General features: G+C 47.8%; 8 protein-coding genes across 8 annotated transcripts; 3 read left to right on the top strand and 5 right to left on the bottom strand.

Annotated features, from left to right (window-relative positions):
• Positions 1–186: 186 nt before the first annotated feature.
• Positions 187–3071, bottom strand: T069G_11021 (helical and beta-bridge domain-containing protein; the record flags this gene model as incomplete). The annotated part of the gene is made up of 11 exons (XM_056178231.1): positions 187–1542; positions 1609–1706; positions 1758–2088; positions 2142–2258; positions 2325–2383; positions 2471–2578; positions 2641–2772; positions 2820–2839; positions 2897–2921; positions 2959–2999; positions 3055–3071. 11 exons carry the CDS (start codon positions 3069–3071, stop codon positions 187–189), a joined length of 2304 nt encoding a protein of 767 aa, XP_056024521.1.
• Positions 3072–3484: 413 nt separating this feature from the next.
• On the bottom strand, positions 3485–4003 carry T069G_11022 (uncharacterized protein; the record flags this gene model as incomplete). The annotated part of the gene is made up of 3 exons (XM_056178232.1): positions 3485–3569; positions 3635–3881; positions 3940–4003. The coding sequence occupies 3 exons, from the start codon at positions 4001–4003 to the stop codon at positions 3485–3487; spliced, it is 396 nt and encodes a 131-aa protein (XP_056024522.1).
• A 1054-nt stretch (positions 4004–5057) lies between these two features.
• Positions 5058–5894, bottom strand: T069G_11023 (ribosomal protein s10p/S20e domain-containing protein; the record flags this gene model as incomplete). Its single annotated transcript, XM_056178233.1, has 3 exons — positions 5058–5703; positions 5760–5800; positions 5856–5894. The coding sequence occupies 3 exons, from the start codon at positions 5892–5894 to the stop codon at positions 5058–5060; spliced, it is 726 nt and encodes a 241-aa protein (XP_056024523.1).
• Positions 5895–6164: 270 nt separating this feature from the next.
• On the top strand, positions 6165–9366 carry T069G_11024 (tetratricopeptide repeat domain-containing protein; the record flags this gene model as incomplete). Its single annotated transcript, XM_056178234.1, has 8 exons — positions 6165–6202; positions 6257–7316; positions 7389–7422; positions 7471–7770; positions 7840–8220; positions 8297–8512; positions 8569–8904; positions 8969–9366. The coding sequence occupies 8 exons, from the start codon at positions 6165–6167 to the stop codon at positions 9364–9366; spliced, it is 2763 nt and encodes a 920-aa protein (XP_056024524.1).
• Positions 9367–9807: 441 nt separating this feature from the next.
• Positions 9808–10185, bottom strand: T069G_11025 (ribosomal l29e protein family domain-containing protein; the record flags this gene model as incomplete). Its single annotated transcript, XM_056178235.1, has 4 exons — positions 9808–9843; positions 9904–10006; positions 10063–10114; positions 10179–10185. The coding sequence occupies 4 exons, from the start codon at positions 10183–10185 to the stop codon at positions 9808–9810; spliced, it is 198 nt and encodes a 65-aa protein (XP_056024525.1).
• A 1078-nt stretch (positions 10186–11263) lies between these two features.
• On the top strand, positions 11264–13254 carry T069G_11026 (SAM domain (Sterile alpha motif) domain-containing protein; the record flags this gene model as incomplete). Its single annotated transcript, XM_056178236.1, has 3 exons — positions 11264–11774; positions 11840–13144; positions 13226–13254. 3 exons carry the CDS (start codon positions 11264–11266, stop codon positions 13252–13254), a joined length of 1845 nt encoding a protein of 614 aa, XP_056024526.1.
• A 334-nt stretch (positions 13255–13588) lies between these two features.
• On the bottom strand, positions 13589–14435 carry T069G_11027 (fcf2 pre-rRNA processing domain-containing protein; the record flags this gene model as incomplete). The annotated part of the gene is made up of 2 exons (XM_056178237.1): positions 13589–13945; positions 14220–14435. The coding sequence occupies 2 exons, from the start codon at positions 14433–14435 to the stop codon at positions 13589–13591; spliced, it is 573 nt and encodes a 190-aa protein (XP_056024527.1).
• A 587-nt stretch (positions 14436–15022) lies between these two features.
• Positions 15023–16090, top strand: T069G_11028 (histone-like transcription factor (CBF/NF-Y) and archaeal histone domain-containing protein; the record flags this gene model as incomplete). The annotated part of the gene is made up of 5 exons (XM_056178238.1): positions 15023–15110; positions 15171–15184; positions 15245–15298; positions 15359–16015; positions 16061–16090. 5 exons carry the CDS (start codon positions 15023–15025, stop codon positions 16088–16090), a joined length of 843 nt encoding a protein of 280 aa, XP_056024528.1.
• Positions 16091–16235: the final 145 nt, after the last annotated feature.

Below are 16235 nucleotides of genomic sequence, written 5' to 3' on the forward strand. Positions count from 1 at the left end.
TATGGTATTACACGCGGCACGATAGAATGGAACAATGGGATGGATAATTAGCAAATGATTAATGTATAGACTATCTAATATCCCCAGACTCCTAGAAAAGACTGTAATTAAATAGAGTTAGTGTGAGCATACTGTGTACTCTAGATGACATCTGATCTGTACCCAGCTCATATGATACAAAACTGCTCAAAAGCCTTCCAGCTCCATCATTTCCTGATCGATATCTTCGAAATCAGACTCGTAAGTCGCAGCTATGCTGCCATGAACTGGCCTTGTATTGGAAATGGTAGGCGGGGGCTCCTCTCCCCTCTCCTCCTCCATCTTCTTTTGGTGCTGCATAAGGTCTTCATAACCCCAGGTGCTGATGCCCTCCTGATCCTTGCTTCGGAATGGCTGCGCCATTGTCTTCAAAAACCGCCGAGCACTGCTGACAGCCATATCCGTACTCAGATTTGTATCAGCATCTTGCAAGCCCTGATTGATCCATTTAGGTAACTGGGTCCGCTTCTTCTGGAATCGCCGGTCAGCCAGGACCATGACACCATAGTCATCTTTTCCTCGCAAAACACGACCCAGACATTGAGCTGCATGGCGCATGGCATCGAAGGACAAGAAGTCGTTTTCCTTTATACGATATGTTTCTCGCAAAAACTCAAGTCTTGCCTTCAGGATTCGCGATTCGGTGTACTGGAACGGAACACCAATACAGAGCACGGTTCGGCCATATTGATGATCAAAATCGATTCCTTCTGATACCTTTCCTCGCGCGACACAAAGCAAGATTGCTCCCCGTCCATTGCAACAAGCAGTCCGATATGTCTCCAGGGCTAGCGATGTTTCTTGGGCGTCAGGCGTTTCCACCAAGATGAGTTTATACTTCCATACTTCATCGAGAATGCCCATACCCTGCCACATGCTGATAATGGACTCCATGTATAGATATGATGGAAAGAACACAACCATGCCGTCGGGGGTAATTCTTGCAAATTCTGTTAGGAGATTACCGTAGTTTCGAACAACGCTCGGTTCGTTTCGAACCTGAAAGCTCGATGAGACTGAGGCTTGGTCACTGCCTCGAGTGACGATCATAGGAAGGAAGGATCTCCGCGCCAGAGTCATACTATATGATTCTTGAATGACTGTGGAAAAATCCAGCATTTTTGGATACATTTCGAGGGGTGAGATTGTACCGGAGGTAATGATTACTGAATAAAACCTTTCAAACACAGGCCGGATGGCGATGGCCGCATCAAGACATGTAAAATGGAGAGTAGGGTTTGGAACCTCTGCGGTATCGGATTCATACGGCTCCAAGATCAGCAAGAAGCCTTTTTCATATGTTGCGACGAGAGTTGCAAATGTTGCCACTTCTTGAAGTGCTTGGTAGTCCTCAATATTCGTAAGCTCCAAGGTCCGGACAAGTGATGTAAGTCGCTCAGCACAGAACCGCAATGGCTTCTTCTCGATAAATGTATGCTCTTTCAAATGGGCCAGAAACGACGGTGGAGTTTCTGAAATGACTTGACGCACTTTCATTCGCGTCTGGGTGGAAGCGGATCAGTATGGTGGTCAAGAAAAAGATGAGGGCGTATAGATGGGCGTGCCAACCTTGAGATATTCGAGAAACCGTTTCAAAAAAGCCACGAAATGTTCTGCCCTCCTGATATTTCCAGGCACTGCTTCTTTTAGAAGGTCATCTGGTAGAGCTGCAATACTGTTTTAGCTATGAATGGCCAAATGGGAAGGGCGTCACATACCTGGATTTGCCATGAATGCATCCTCCTGTCTCGCTTCATCAGTTTCACGGAGTCCCTGAACAAGCTTTTCATATTCGTTTTGGAGCTGCTCCTGGTCTGTCTCTCGCATTTCAGCAATTCTGCGCTCCAGATGTTGAGCGCTACGTGTAGCTTTGCGAATCGAATCTTCGGTAATGTCTGTGCTAAGGGACTCGATACAGACGTTGTCAATATTGTGGGCTTCGTCAAAAACCACAATGCAATCCTTAGAGAAGTCCTTTGAAACACGCTCCGCAATTTTTGGATCTAAGAGATAGTGATAGGAGAAAATGACAACATTGCAATACTCCATCTATTTGCTAATGTCAGATGGAATACTTGGAAGATTGATGAAGACGATCATACCATGCGTCGTGCAGTGAAATAAGGACACTGCTTATGTTCTTCGCCGTACCGCAAGAGCGCTTCAAAGGACCACACACCGTTCGGTATCAAGTTATGTGGTTCGAGGAGATCAAGATTCTACATCACGTCAGTTAAGCTCCCCCAGGACTCCGGAGAGAGTTCATCTAAAGCGGATGGACATACATCGTGATAAGTGCAAACGTCGACATTTTCACCTCGGTCCTTCTTTTCTTTGACGAAGCCTGCAGTCAAACTTCGGCAACGAGCATCGACAATTGAACCGCTCTTTTCCCTTTTGACAGAGGGATGAAGACACAAGTTCTTTCGACTGGTTAAACCAAGGCCGCGAAACTCTTCTTCGTAACCTAGCTGTTCAGCGCGATATTTCATCAGAGACTGTAGCTCGACTAGAGCCTTTTCAATCTCAGACATTGTTCCTATGCACATTAGGTCAGCATCGATGGACCGACCGATAAGACTGTGTGAAAGGGCTACGAACGAGAGCAGTATATAAGCTTCCGCTTCTCAGGCATGTGCTGCTGGTATGCGACAATGAGAGACAGCAGTGATACCGTCTTGCCAGTTCCTGACGGCATCTCCAAGACACAGTGGCCGCCCGCATCGAGGGTTTCTGTATCCGTGAGTACTTGATCAAGATCTCCGGGGTTCACGGCATACTTTTCAGATCACACATATAACTGAAACAGTTCTTCAGCAGTCAGTCCGCATGAAAGAAGCCACGACAATTTACTCACGCATATTGTTCATTGGGTATGTTAGCTATACATTGGCGTGCATGAGATTAACGGGCACATACCTGGATATATCCTTGGATAAGGAAATAGCACAGGAAGATCGCTGGGGACGCATAAGCTCATGTGAACGTGCCGCGCATCACCGAATTGAAACATACTCTATTTTAAACTTCATCTTGTACTGAAAATATGACGCTGATTGTCTCTAGTCGTTTGAATGAAGGTGCACCGTGAGTGATTGCTTTGTGTAGGAGCTTTCACGCTACCTCTGCCCAAGAGGTTTAGTAAATTAACGTTAACGCTTCGGATTGGCAGCTCGTCATAGAATAAAGAGCACACGCTCCATAGCTAGAAACGATCGAAGCGGAATTCTTAGACCCACCTGCGGCGCGCGTTACCACGTGACAGACAGTGCCAAAGCATTACGGGTGTCGACGATTACTCGTGTGGTTTTTTAACGTATAAACACAATTAGGTAGGTACCTGTCTTGCTTAAATGATTTCTTCCTTCTAAGCTTATTACCCTCGCATGAATTCTATATTACAGGTATATTTATGTGTTTGGTTGAAAAATGTCATGTGCTTGAATCATGGCTTATTCAGTATCTTGACTGCATCTTTTGAGAAGACATAACTCGCTCCACTCCAAATCGTAGTGGTAGCTACCACATATCTGCAATAGTTAGTATAATGAGCATAATAATTGGGTTGGTGATTGGGTGAGAGACGGAAACGTACTGCATAATTGTAAGCGTCGGTGCCAAGTCAACGCTTATCAGCGGTGCTGCTGTTGTGAGACCGACAAGGGCCAGTTGGAGGAAAGTATTGTATTTGCTGATTGTTGTAGGTCGGATTTCGGCTGATGGCAGTGAAAAGTCCCAGTATCGGCTGAATGTCTTCGGTGGTGGCAACGAAATCCAGCGATAGTAGATGGCTGAAATGGCCAGCCCGACATCCCTGCCCAGGATAATGGTTGCAACCCAGACTGGTCAGGGTCAGCTTCATGATCGTTAGCCACGGGGTGAAGAAAAGCTTCCACGTACTTGGCAATGCCCCCTTAATAGCCAGGCATACTGTCAATATTGTCATGAGGATTTTGTCCGCCATTGGATCAATAATTGTCCCCACAACTGTTCTGCGATTCCATCTCCTCGCTATCCATCCGTCCACCAGATCTGAGATGCCAGCGTACGCCAGCAGACCAACGGCCCAGGTGTGCGCATCTTGGAGTATCAGGTATCCTATGACAGGGCTTGCAACAATTCGTGTCACGGTAAGAAAATTTGGTATCGTGTAGATGTCCTCGTGAATGGCAGGGCTGCTGCTAGGTTTCTCCGCTACATTTTTATCTGTCTCTTTACCTGCTTGTTGGCTGAGCCGTCTTGGAAAAAAAGAAGCGAGCGGCACAGGCGCGCTACGATAAATATGTTAGAAGCTACGTAGAATTCCAATTGAAGGGGACTAGATCTCCAGGCAGAAATGCCTCGCTGCTTTTCCCCTTCATGCAATATATGATGAACTGGAGTGCCTTACATATCCCTTCTTCTCAGTTGACGGTTTCCAGAACTCACTGATGTCGCCGACCAGATGCATCGCCTACATAGAACCATTGGCCTTGTGATAAGTTTCGAATGCAGCGGCATTGGCCGTGAGATGCGAGAGAGCAGCATTGTGAGAAGTGTTCCGGTATCAACTCGGCTTGTTGTGTATGTATTTGAGCTATACCAAAGGCCGAGGTGAAATTGTTGCGTAACTTGCAAATCGCCTGGTTGTTTTTGGAGGTTGACGTATCGATAAGGAACACCCCATTTACGATACCCCACAATCTGCATGTCCTTATACTGGTACCAGAGTACCTACCATAAAATCGATGATAGGTTCTACATGACATTTATTATAGGTAGTATGCAGTCGTTTTATCTTGTTTTGGGTATGCTTTAAGTTGCCTTTTCTTTATTACTCGATTTTTTTTTTAAATTTAATATCTTAACGTCATTTGATGGCTGTCTTTTCCCAACCGCTGTAGATATACATATTGCAACGACATAATAATTATACAGATGCTTTTCTCCCTCCATCCTACCAACGTAGAACGAATGACTCCCAAATGATCTCTTTCGCCGTAACTCGCGCAAGTTGATTCTAAAAGGGTATATTGTTCCTATGATATCTCGTGGATGGGGTAGTTATAGTCTGCGGCTTTCTTAACCCGTCGAGAATTCAGAATGTCGGCCACCGCTTTGTCAGATTCGCCGATGCTTCCGGTCTGCCCCAGATGTGCCCAAGGAGCCGCTGACTCTAGTGACTTGGCTTCGACTTCCTCCAGCGACTTGGACATCTCCGCTGTGCCAAACTCCCACATATTTGCCTTCATACCAATGCCGTAGATCTGATGCTTGCGCAAGTAAGCGAGCCACAGCTGGACCGTTTCAGGATTGCCATCTTTGATTTGGATCATGCGCCTCAGGGTCACACGTTCAAAGTTCTCTTGGGATTTTTTGAAGATGAAGTGACTCCTGGGTACAGTCCATCGCTCTGTGATTCGGGGAAGCGTTATTGGTCCAGAAGCTGGTAATCCTAGGAAGTATGCTGCTCGTAGCGCAAAATCTGAGAAGAATTGGAGGGGTTGCAAGCTGAATGATCGCAGCTGCAGATCGCATGAGGGGATGCCGAATTGAGCCTCGCGTTTCAATGGCTTAAGGTGGATGGCTTGGAGGGATCGTGGGTTTCGTAGACTCGGTTCGTTATCACCATTCTTCTTGGCTGGTGTAGAATATGTTCTCGAATTGGATTTGTTGGACAAACATCTGAGCTTGTTAGGACGTTATATTACTCTGCATGTTGCCTTATTTCGAATACTCACCCGAATGCTGGGGTCTTGTTGGCAATCCATGGCACAGAGGCCTACCAGCTGGAGTTAGACACGCTTCTTTCCAATCCTAAGAGTTTTTGGCTATACCTGGAGTTGCGATAGACGCAGTGGGCTCTGTCTGAGCATATCCAAATGTCTCTTTCAGCTATGTCAAATGGCGAGTTTTGGTGGTTAGCGGATGCAGCGAAAGATTCTGCTACATTCAATGCAGTCAATTGGAGTGGGGTGAATCTTCGATTGGAACTACGCTAGCAATGCACTTAACCCAAAATGGCAATGGATCATTCTTAAAGCTGCTTTTACTTCATTCATACAGCCCTACCATGCATGCATGCAATTCATTCATTTCAACATCGCCACTACAGCATGGTTGATCCATAGATAGTTTTAACGACAATGTCGAGCAGTCGTGGCTTGGATGACTCGGCCGCGGGGTGAGTGTGATTGAGACGTCGTCAAGGTTAAAGTCACTAACTGTTAATCGCTAGGGGCAATGCGTCGGATTCTGATTCTGATTATGAGGAGCTCCAAGATGATATCGCCAAATTTGATCAGTCAGTAAGAGAGTTCTTGCATTCTCACCAAGAACGGAATGACTCACCGTTTCCAACGCGTGGCGTGGCTAGGGGACGAGGCTCTCGAGGAGCTCGAGGACCTCGCAAAGCCGCCAAACCTCGAGGAGACATTACGGCAAGGTTGGCCAAAGTCAACCAGGCATTTCTTCTTGGAGATTACTCAAGAGCTTTGGACCTCGTATCTGAAGTAATTAGAATCAATGCTGAAACACACCAAGCCTGGACGGCGTTGTCGTCCATCTTCCGCGAGCAAGGCGAGCATGCCAGGGCATTATCTGCCATGGTATATGCTGCTCACCTTCGACCCAAGGATGTTACTGCGTGGCTTGACTGTGCATCCTTTGCGCTCAACATTGTATCTGAGGATGAGGCGAGCAACCTTCATACGGCAAGGTTGTGCTACTCTGCTGCCCTGAGAGCAGACCCCACGAACCTCGCTGCTAGGCTGGGCAAAGCTACTGTTTGTCATCAACAAGGCCATCTAGCTGCTGCGATAGCAGAGTATAACATTGTCCTCAAGCACCATCCGTATGATCTCGAGATCGTACGGAAGCTGGCAGAAGCTTGCATTGATAATAAGAATACTGAGGCCGCCGTCCCTTCCGCTATCATGGCATATCGACGTTATTTTGACTATGAAATTGAGAACACACCACTTCACGGCTCAAGCGCTCCGTGGCATGATATCGGAATTTATGTGGAGCTCATCGCCTCAACTGGTGCATACGCTGAAGCCATTTACGAACTGAAAGCGTTGTCCAGATGGCTCGTAGGCCGTGTTCAGGAGCAATACTGGGATCAATGGCAAGCCGACGACTGCGAATGGGACGAGAATGACGAGCGTAGAAGTCATGTACCTCACTTCCATGACTCGATGTTTGACCCCGAGCTTTACGGCTCCTCCCTACCTCTGGATTTCAGAGCTCGACTGGCAATGTATAGGCTCAGACTAGGAGAAGAAGAAGAGGCTTTTGTAAGCTATGGCGTTCCCAGAAACCATGCCCCACGCGCGTAGTATCCATGATCTAACCTGTAACATTAACAGAGACATTTGAGCTGGCTGGATCCAGATAACCCACGTACATTCGATTTCATCACAGAATTCCCTTTCATTTCATATGATCTAGCAAGCGAGATCGCCAAGTATGGCCAGCCGCAGAGAGCCATCCGATATCTCGAGTTACTTCGGGCCTCCACTGAAGAAGCAGATGCTACACTCTTGGTTCAATTAGGCCGTTGCTATCTAGCTACTGGACAGCAATCCACAGCAGAGGAGTGTTTTCACGCAGCTATCGATGCTGACGAGTATAACATCGATGCCCGTATTGAATTGGCAAACATGTATGAGAAAGCTAGAGAGGATGAAGAGGCCCTCATTCTCGCTGCGGAAGCAATGGCACTCAAGGAAGCCCAAGGGCAGCCCCCAGGCGAGGCTTCGACAAAGGAGCAACTCCATACATTTTCAATATCAGATCGTGGTATACGGCGCATGGCAGCTGCCCAACCACGAGCAGGCCCTAAGCAGGCCAAACCGAAGCCCGCTCAGACGGCCCGTATCCTGCCCAGGAGATACCGTGCAAAACGATTTGCGAATCCTGATAAACGCCGTCAAGACGAACGTTCACGCGCCATCAAACTCTCCCGGCAGTATGAGCTTGTTCGTGGTCTTAAACAGCAAATCAAATCTGGCTCCAATGATCTCATCCCAGTCTGGATGGAATCTTGTAAGGAGCTCGTCGACGATTTTCGATCTCTCAAGAGATTCTACACCTGGGATAAATACCTTCATTTTCTTGGGAAGAAGGAGCTGCTTGAGCAATTTGCGAACGAAGAAACAAATACCGAATTATCACAGATGCTTGAGCGCCTTAAGCGATGTATGTGCTGTCACTCCCCAAATTCTGCTCTAGTTATTTGCGATTGTTACGTTACTGACGGTTGACCAATTAATAGCGCTTGCTCCTCAACCCGACAGCTTACCAGGGCCAGCATTCGATAATCATCAAGGAATATCATTCGATGACTGGCTCGATTTATTTCTCGATTATGCCATTGGATTGTCCCTTGCACATCGTCGCGAAGAAGCATACCAGGTATGTGAGTCCGCAAGGGACTCGACTGTGTTTCAATCAGCCCACCACAATTTCGCCATTCATATGGCTTGGAGCGGTATGTATCTGCTTTTTCAACTCTCCGCAACGCTGGGGTCGTATTAACTGGACTAGTGTGCGCTATTAATACAAATGACGAAGAGAAATGTATTACGGTAGCACGTCACTTGATGAGAGACGGAGGAATATCTGACTCTTCGCGGATGTTCGCACTGCTGTCCAGGTTGTGCCAGTCACCTGTTTCATGGTACACTTCTGGACCAGCCCAAAAGTTTATCTTGAGACAGATTAAAGCAATTGACATGAGCTATGAAGCCGCAACAAAGAATGCCGGTAATAATGACCTCGATCAAGATGCAACGGCTGCCGCAAAGATGAATATGGACATATGTCTGTTGATGCTTTACGGTCATATTCTTTTCACTTCTACGAGCTATACGTATGCGATAGGTAAGCATGAGAAGCATTCAATCCCCGCTCGGGTAGAAGCACGAGAACTAACCACAGACAACAGGATACTTTCTGCGTGCGTGGTCTCTTGACCATGAGAATGCCATGGTCAACTTAAGCCTGGGCCTTGCATATGTCCACTATGGCCTTAAGCGACAGTCAACCAACCGCCAATACCTGCTCCTACAAGGACAAGCTTTCATAAGCCACTATGTGCAATCTGGGGGAGATGAACCACAACTCCAAGCCGAGAGATTTTACAACGTGGGGAGGCTCTTTCAGCTGCTTGGTATTGGCTACCTCAGCCTACAGTACTATACAAAGGCATTGGAAGCAAACAAGTTGGCAGGTGGAAAGAAGCTTTTGAAGGATATAATCTTCGTCAACGAAACCATATCCTTGCTATCAACTAATCATAAGAGCCTAGCACATGAATTGCTAGTAAAAAACCTGAAGCTGTAATATCGATAGCTATCCACAGCACAGCGTTTAATAATGAAATACATCAAACAATAATCCTCCTGGCAATGGCCATTTGTGGGCTGGAAAGAAAGGAGGGAAATAGATTTGTTTGCTCATCGGACACATGTCGTAAAATTTTCATGTCAATAGCAATGGCGTAGATTCGATCACGAGCAGTCACCGTTTGTGAACAAAAGAATGATGGACCAGCAAAGAGAGCACGCAACTGTGCCATAATTTTAGACAACCAATTGTCTACCTGGAACTCATATTGAGATGGAACCCAATCGATATCTCAGCGTTATAGTGATTCATTTTCCTATTAAGCCGGCGAGGTATCAATTCCTGCGCAAATCGCGTCTAATGGTTTAAGCTGCGGCCATTGGCCTGAAACTTTGCAAAGATCCCCTTTTTTTAACCACCTGCTAAATCGAAATGCGTTTATGCGGTCTCGCGCTTGCCCTCCTTGAGCTCCTTCTGTTCATCAAGTTAGTTGACTGCCTGGCTTTTTTTGGTCTCGAACAGGGTGAATCGTACCAGAGCCTTCATGGTGCCGTGAAGAGCATGTCTGTGGTTTCGGCGGAACTTGGGGTCGGTTCCCTTGAGGGAAGGGTATCTCGAAGTCTTGGGCTTCTTGATGCTAGAAGGAGTTAGACACACGGCGGACGTTCGTAGATTTCCCAAGAGGTGACAAACCCGTTACGGTGCGCCTTGCGCGACTGGTTGTGCTGGGACGAGTTCTTTGATTCTAAATTACTCGAGAATTAACGACTGCCGTACGAGGGGACCGAAATCGTGGGACGAAAACTCACTGGCCATTGCTGCTGTGGTTTGACTGTGCTTGTCCGGTGAGATTTTTCCAAGTCAAGATTCAGATCGTGCGGAAAATGACGAGTGGGTGGTACCAGCCCTAGTGTGTGCGAAGAGGGGACTTTGCGCGTGTAAGCGAGGCGTGCCTATTCTTAGGCTAGGGAGCTAGTCGAGTTCCCCCAGACTACTGCTACGGGAATTTTGTGGCATGAGAAAACGGGTTAGAGTATTTTATTATTATGTAATACATAGATTAATGTTCATGAGCACATATTGAATAGTATTAAACAAGTATATCATTATATTGAAATATATTTATCAATCTGATACAGTATATTAATTCTTTTATTTATATAGTATTTTATATATAAAGTGGCTATTAATATATAGTCTAATTATTTTATTAAATTAATTTCTGGTTAACAAAACTCACCCAAGTTAGAAACTTTTACCCACATAAATTACGTTTGCTTTTTTATGCTGTCTGATACCTATATTGCCTTTGTACATAGTCTACTACGGCCTTCTATTGGTCTGATGGCGCCTAAATCTTGAGCAAATAGCAGCTAGGCGCAGTTTCAGGTCCTAGTCCTATGCTACGCTCGATAAGGCGTTTCGAATCATTCTTTACTCCTGGCATCCCATAGCCGGTCGCCTTTGGGTTTCTTTTCTTCTTGATAGGTTCTCCTTCCTCAGCCGCGTTTGACACGATCCCTCACGGACAGCTGATTGGTAGCTGGATTGAATTGCCTGCCTGGAAGCAGACACATCCCATCTTGCTTAACTAGTGCGTTTCCCTCTTGGTGAGCCTCGCCAGCTTCCAGTTTGCCTTGTTGGAAGGGACTCGGGCTCGGTCAGCTACGGAAAAAAAAGCGTGGCCCGTCTGCTAACGCGCGACTAGTTCGTTAGAGGAATATGTTGTAACTCGCCATAATTTGCATCGTTGCGGTTTGCGTGTCTTGTCAAACCGTTCTGCTCAGCTGGATACTGCAGGAATTCGCCAACTGTTCTCCCGTCCTTAGCCCCTCTTCTCTTTTTCACTACCCTTTCCTTCACCCCATTTTGACGCAGCCGAAGAATGCTCAATATGTCTGGCAGCCACGTCGCCGGCAATCGCAACAGCACCCCTGAAGTCAATGCGCCCTCTCTAAGACCACCCTCTTCCCGAGCAGTTGGCTCTGGCAGCTCGCTGCGCGCCTCTGCCGACATGGCGGCGATATCAGGGACGTCGCCGGCCAGCCGCATCAGGCCGTCATCCGATTTCTATGGCCAACCACAGCAAGGGGGTCACGGCCCTGGGGGCCTGGACATTGATTCTCAGGACAAGATCGCCCAACAGTGGATTGCGGACATTGATCAGTATGAGACGACGCTGGAAGAAATGGCTGCGGCCACGCTCGATCAGGATTTCAAGGATGAGCTGAGCGCTATTGAGCAGTGGTTTCGCGTCCTTAGCGAGGCCGAGCGCACAGCTGCTCTGTATGCATTGCTTCAGCAGACAACTCAGGTCCAAATCCGCTTCTTTATTCAAGTTCTCCAGCAGATGGGCAAGAACCACCCGATGTCCGGTGTTCTCTCCCCTGCGACTTTTGACAAAGGTAGATCTCGTGTGCAGAATTCACTCGCGCATTCGCAAGCTAACATGTTCTTTTCTTTTTGCAAGACCCAATGTCCAGTCGGCTTAGCGATGCCATGAACAAGCTCAACGTCGACTCTGCCCGAAACTCATTCGCTCGCAACTCAGCTATTTCAACATCCAAGCGACACTCTGGCCTCGATGCTTCCACGATCAATGCCATGTTCCCAGATGCCGCAGCAGCTATTGCGACTGAAAAAGCAAAGTTTACCCAGCAAACAGGAAACCCGCCTTCATCGAACCGTAACAGCGTTGCCATCGATCCCCGAGCCGCACTGACGGGATCCAGCATCCCGGCTGCCACTCCGGATTCTAGAGATGGCAATGTCGCCTCATCAGCATCGCCATGGGGCAGCGGCGGAGACCCCGCAGCAGCTTCCAAGGCGGGATCATCTCAAACCCCAATGGGCCAATTCGTCCAGCCTCCAGCCTCTGGAGGAGGTTTGAGGTCACCACGGCCACAGCTGTCGAGTAATTCTACTCTTCAAACCACCACCTTGACTCGTGACAAAAATGCGCCTGAGTTGCCCCTCTTGTCGCCATATGCAACTGGCAGTGGCAACTGGGCTTCCATGGTCAACACACCGATGGCACCAACATTTAATACAAACTCCGCTGGCCAGGCTGACATGGTGGCCAACGCGACAGCAATGAAACTTGCAGCTCTCTCTACGGTCAACAACCGCTTTGCTTTGGACGACGTTCGCAAATATCGAAGAGCCAGGTCCAACGATGCTCCAGGGGCACAGCACCAGATGCCTCCTACTCCTTCGCACATCAATATCCCCAATGCCAATGTTGTCATGATTAACGAACATGGGCAAATACTGAATCGCGATCAGCTGATGGCCCTTCAAGCACAGCAAGGTCTCAGTCTTGGAGGACAGCGATCTCGTCCGAGCTCTCCAGGCTTGCCCTTACAGTCTGGCATGGGACCCATGTCACATTTTACTTCTCCTCAACACAACGGCTTTCTTAGCGCATATGATGGTTCTGCATTGATGGCCGGCGGCATGTCGCCTGTCGGCTTGGGGCAACTAGGAATAAACACCCATGAAGGATACCTCTCGGACCACTCTGACATGGCTCGAGGACGGTCACCGAGAGGAAGACGAGGAAGCTCAAAGCCTCCGGAAGACCCCACGGATCCTACTCTTCTTCAGGATATCCCTAGCTGGCTTCGCAGCTTGCGGCTACACAAGTACACAGACAATCTGAAAGATATGAACTGGACAGACCTGATCGAATTGGATGACAAGGCTCTGGAGGACCGAGGTGTAAACGCTCTCGGAGCACGGCGCAAGATGCTGAAAGTTTTTGAGCAGGTCAAAGGTAAGTACTGATTTACGTCTGATGCCATCAGATTCAAAACGACCCTAGACAATAGAAACCTGATTCTAACCATGACGACAGAAGCCAAGGCGGAAGGCAGGATAGGTTAATGTCAATTTTTGGTATAATACAATACGACAGCATAAGCGCTGGCCATCGACTATTTTTACATCAAGTAGTTACTACTATCATGACTTATATGCTACGAAGCAGGATCATGAGACCAAGAGTATGTTATCACAATGGAATTTAATAGCAAAATTATATATATATGTTACACATATAATCAAAAGCAAAAAATTGAGAACGCGTATTGTTATAAAAATTGTCAAGTTCTTGTGATTTATTGTTTGGACTCCATGTGCTTATAGCATGCTATGTTACTAGACTATTGGCAGTGGATTCTTGTCCGGGTATCGCTGTATAAATGGGTAGGTATTGGGTTCAATTTCTTTTCCGTCGCTTGGCAACTACTGATTTATAGAATGCCTTTCGTCCTTGTCTCTTCGTCTCCTGGATAGAAGAATACTTGGACGCGAGCTTTGTGTCATTATGTGCGGACATGATACTTTCTGATAGCGTCTTCTTCTTCTCTCGGCTCCCCAGTCTCGCGCTATATGGATCGGTTGGGCTGGCAATGATTCTGCCCACCTGGGAATAAACGGGGGCAGAAGCTCGTAGGGCTTTTCTCTGCTGCTTAGGGTCTAGAACATTTCGCATGCGCAACAGTTGCCAGTCTCTCTTGAACTCTGGCGTCAGGTCGGTTTTGGGGAGGTCAAACCACTCAGGCCCTGCTGTGTTCTGTATTACGAGTTAGCGATAAGTCGGCTTAACACATGAAGAGGCCGGTGTAAGCCAGTCGCAATGAGTGAAGAAGCTGAGGTTGAGTCGCTTGGTATTCAGAGTAACTATGATGTAAATAGCAATCAGGAGCCACGGGCCTATAGTCCAAGACGGACGTTGTCCCGTGTCATTGTGCCTTGCGGCTAGCTTTCATCTTTATACCAGCTATCCTCCCAGAGGAAGAGGGGAGAAAGAGAGAGAGAAGAGGAGAAAAAAAAAACTTGGTTCTTACCTTACCCTTCCGCTGCTCTGATGCTGCTACCTGCGGTCGCGGCACGCGGACTTGTGTCTTCTCCTGCTTAGAAGGCAAAACCTTCGCATCCTCTCCTACGGGCTTGGCCGTTGTCGAAGCCGTCGAGGCTTGCTTTGGAACTATGCGGCCGCCGCTGAGGCGCTCCTCGGCCTGCTGGAGAAGCTTCTGCACGTCATTGTCGGCAAAACCAGCCATCATATGACTTGGGGAGAGAAGATCAAAACCGCCTCGTGAGAAGTCTCCCGTTGTAAAATTTTCAGGAAATTGGTCTTTTTGTAGTATGGAACTTTGGCGCTCGTATGCAAAGAAGTGGATATTCCATTACAAGAATTTTTCTGCCCCCACTTCTGTTACAATCGATTGTACAAAATTATAGTATGCATACTTTTGCAGTTAATGAATATGAACAAATCGAGCTTGCCAGCTCAGGTAAATGATTGGCTACTTAGTAAATGGGCTGCGCAGGTGGGAAGCACCTCTGACAACATCACCTAAGGCAGCCCAAAATCAACAACGCGATCGCTACGCTTCGACTCCAGTTACACCGTTACGCGCTCATATTATACCCAACAGTGTTTTTTGTTCTTGCTCACAGTTGCTTAAAGTTGTTCGACCAAGCTCCACGAGTAATCACAGGTACGAGAGAGTCCATCCCCGCTTTCAGCTATATACCACTGGACTTATAATCGTGAGAGCTGACACCGGTATTATTATTAGTAGTAGCGTCTCTCGCATCATCACGACTATCACTGTCGCTACTCGTCAACCGTCCAACTTAGACAATGGAATCACAAAATCAATCCGCACCAGCCCACCCTTCACATAACCGACCTACACCAGTGTATGATCCTACACAAGGTGGACACTATGGTTAGTTATTCTTGTCCAGCTGGGGCGTACATTATTGGAAGACTAATGCGCCCTCCTTAGGTGCCTGTGCTGCAGTTCGTATACATCGATATCTGTTCGGCCGAGCCTTTGTTTTGTGTTAACCAAGGATACAGCTTGCCTCGCAAGGCTTTGCGCCCGCGGAGCTCTATACCGGCCCCTGGGCAAATGTTTGTCTTCCTCGGTTGCCATGCTGCGCTTCGACTTGCTAACTAGCCGGCGCACTCTAGGTTCATCAGGGACTCACAGGACAGTACAAGGATATCCTGACGACGTACTGGCAACAAACAATCAGCCATTTGGAGAGTGACACTCATGATTACAAAATCCATCAACTTCCCCTCGCCCGCATCAAGAAAGTCATGAAGGCGGATCCCGAAGTCAAGATGATCTCGGCAGAGGCACCAATTCTCTTTGCCAAAGGCTGCGACATATTCATCACCGAACTTACCATGCGAGCTTGGATTCATGCTGAGGAGAACAAGAGGCGCACATTACAGCGCTCCGATATTGCCTCTGCACTTGCTAAGTCGGACATGTTTGATTTCCTGATCGATATTGTCCCGAGGGAAGAAGCTACGGCACACGCTAAACGAACTACCACACAGCCTTCCGCCGCGCCTGTTCCAGGGCCGGGTCAGGCGCCAATGCCGGGGCAGCATGCCGGCATGGCCCAGTCGGCTGGCCATCCATCGTCTCACCCAATGGCCACCGCAGATTATATGGGCGGACATGCCCTTGCTTCTGAGCAGGATTACAGACAAGCTCCCAACATGTATTCCGGCCAGGCCCCTCCTGCCCCTTATGGACAACCCCAAGCACAAGCGGCCATGTATAGTGAGATGGAGGGCATGTACCAACAATATTCAGCAATGCAGCCGCAACAGGTAAGTGATTTTCCGCCACAGCATTACTCTTCTAATCATTGATAGGCATCTATGCCGTCTGAGGAGTTTGAATAGGAGCCTCCCCATAGGCAGGATGAAAAGAAAGAGGTAATTGATCCAACGCTTACATGACGACAAGTGCTCTTTCAACTTCTGTTGCGGCACGTAAAAGTCGCAGCCTCAAAGTGGCCATGTGGGTAGCTGCTAATGCGAAAGAGTC

This window comes from Trichoderma breve (assembly GCF_028502605.1).
Source record: "Trichoderma breve strain T069 chromosome 7 map unlocalized scaffold00007, whole genome shotgun sequence".
Lineage (NCBI taxonomy): Eukaryota > Fungi > Ascomycota > Sordariomycetes > Hypocreales > Hypocreaceae > Trichoderma > Trichoderma breve.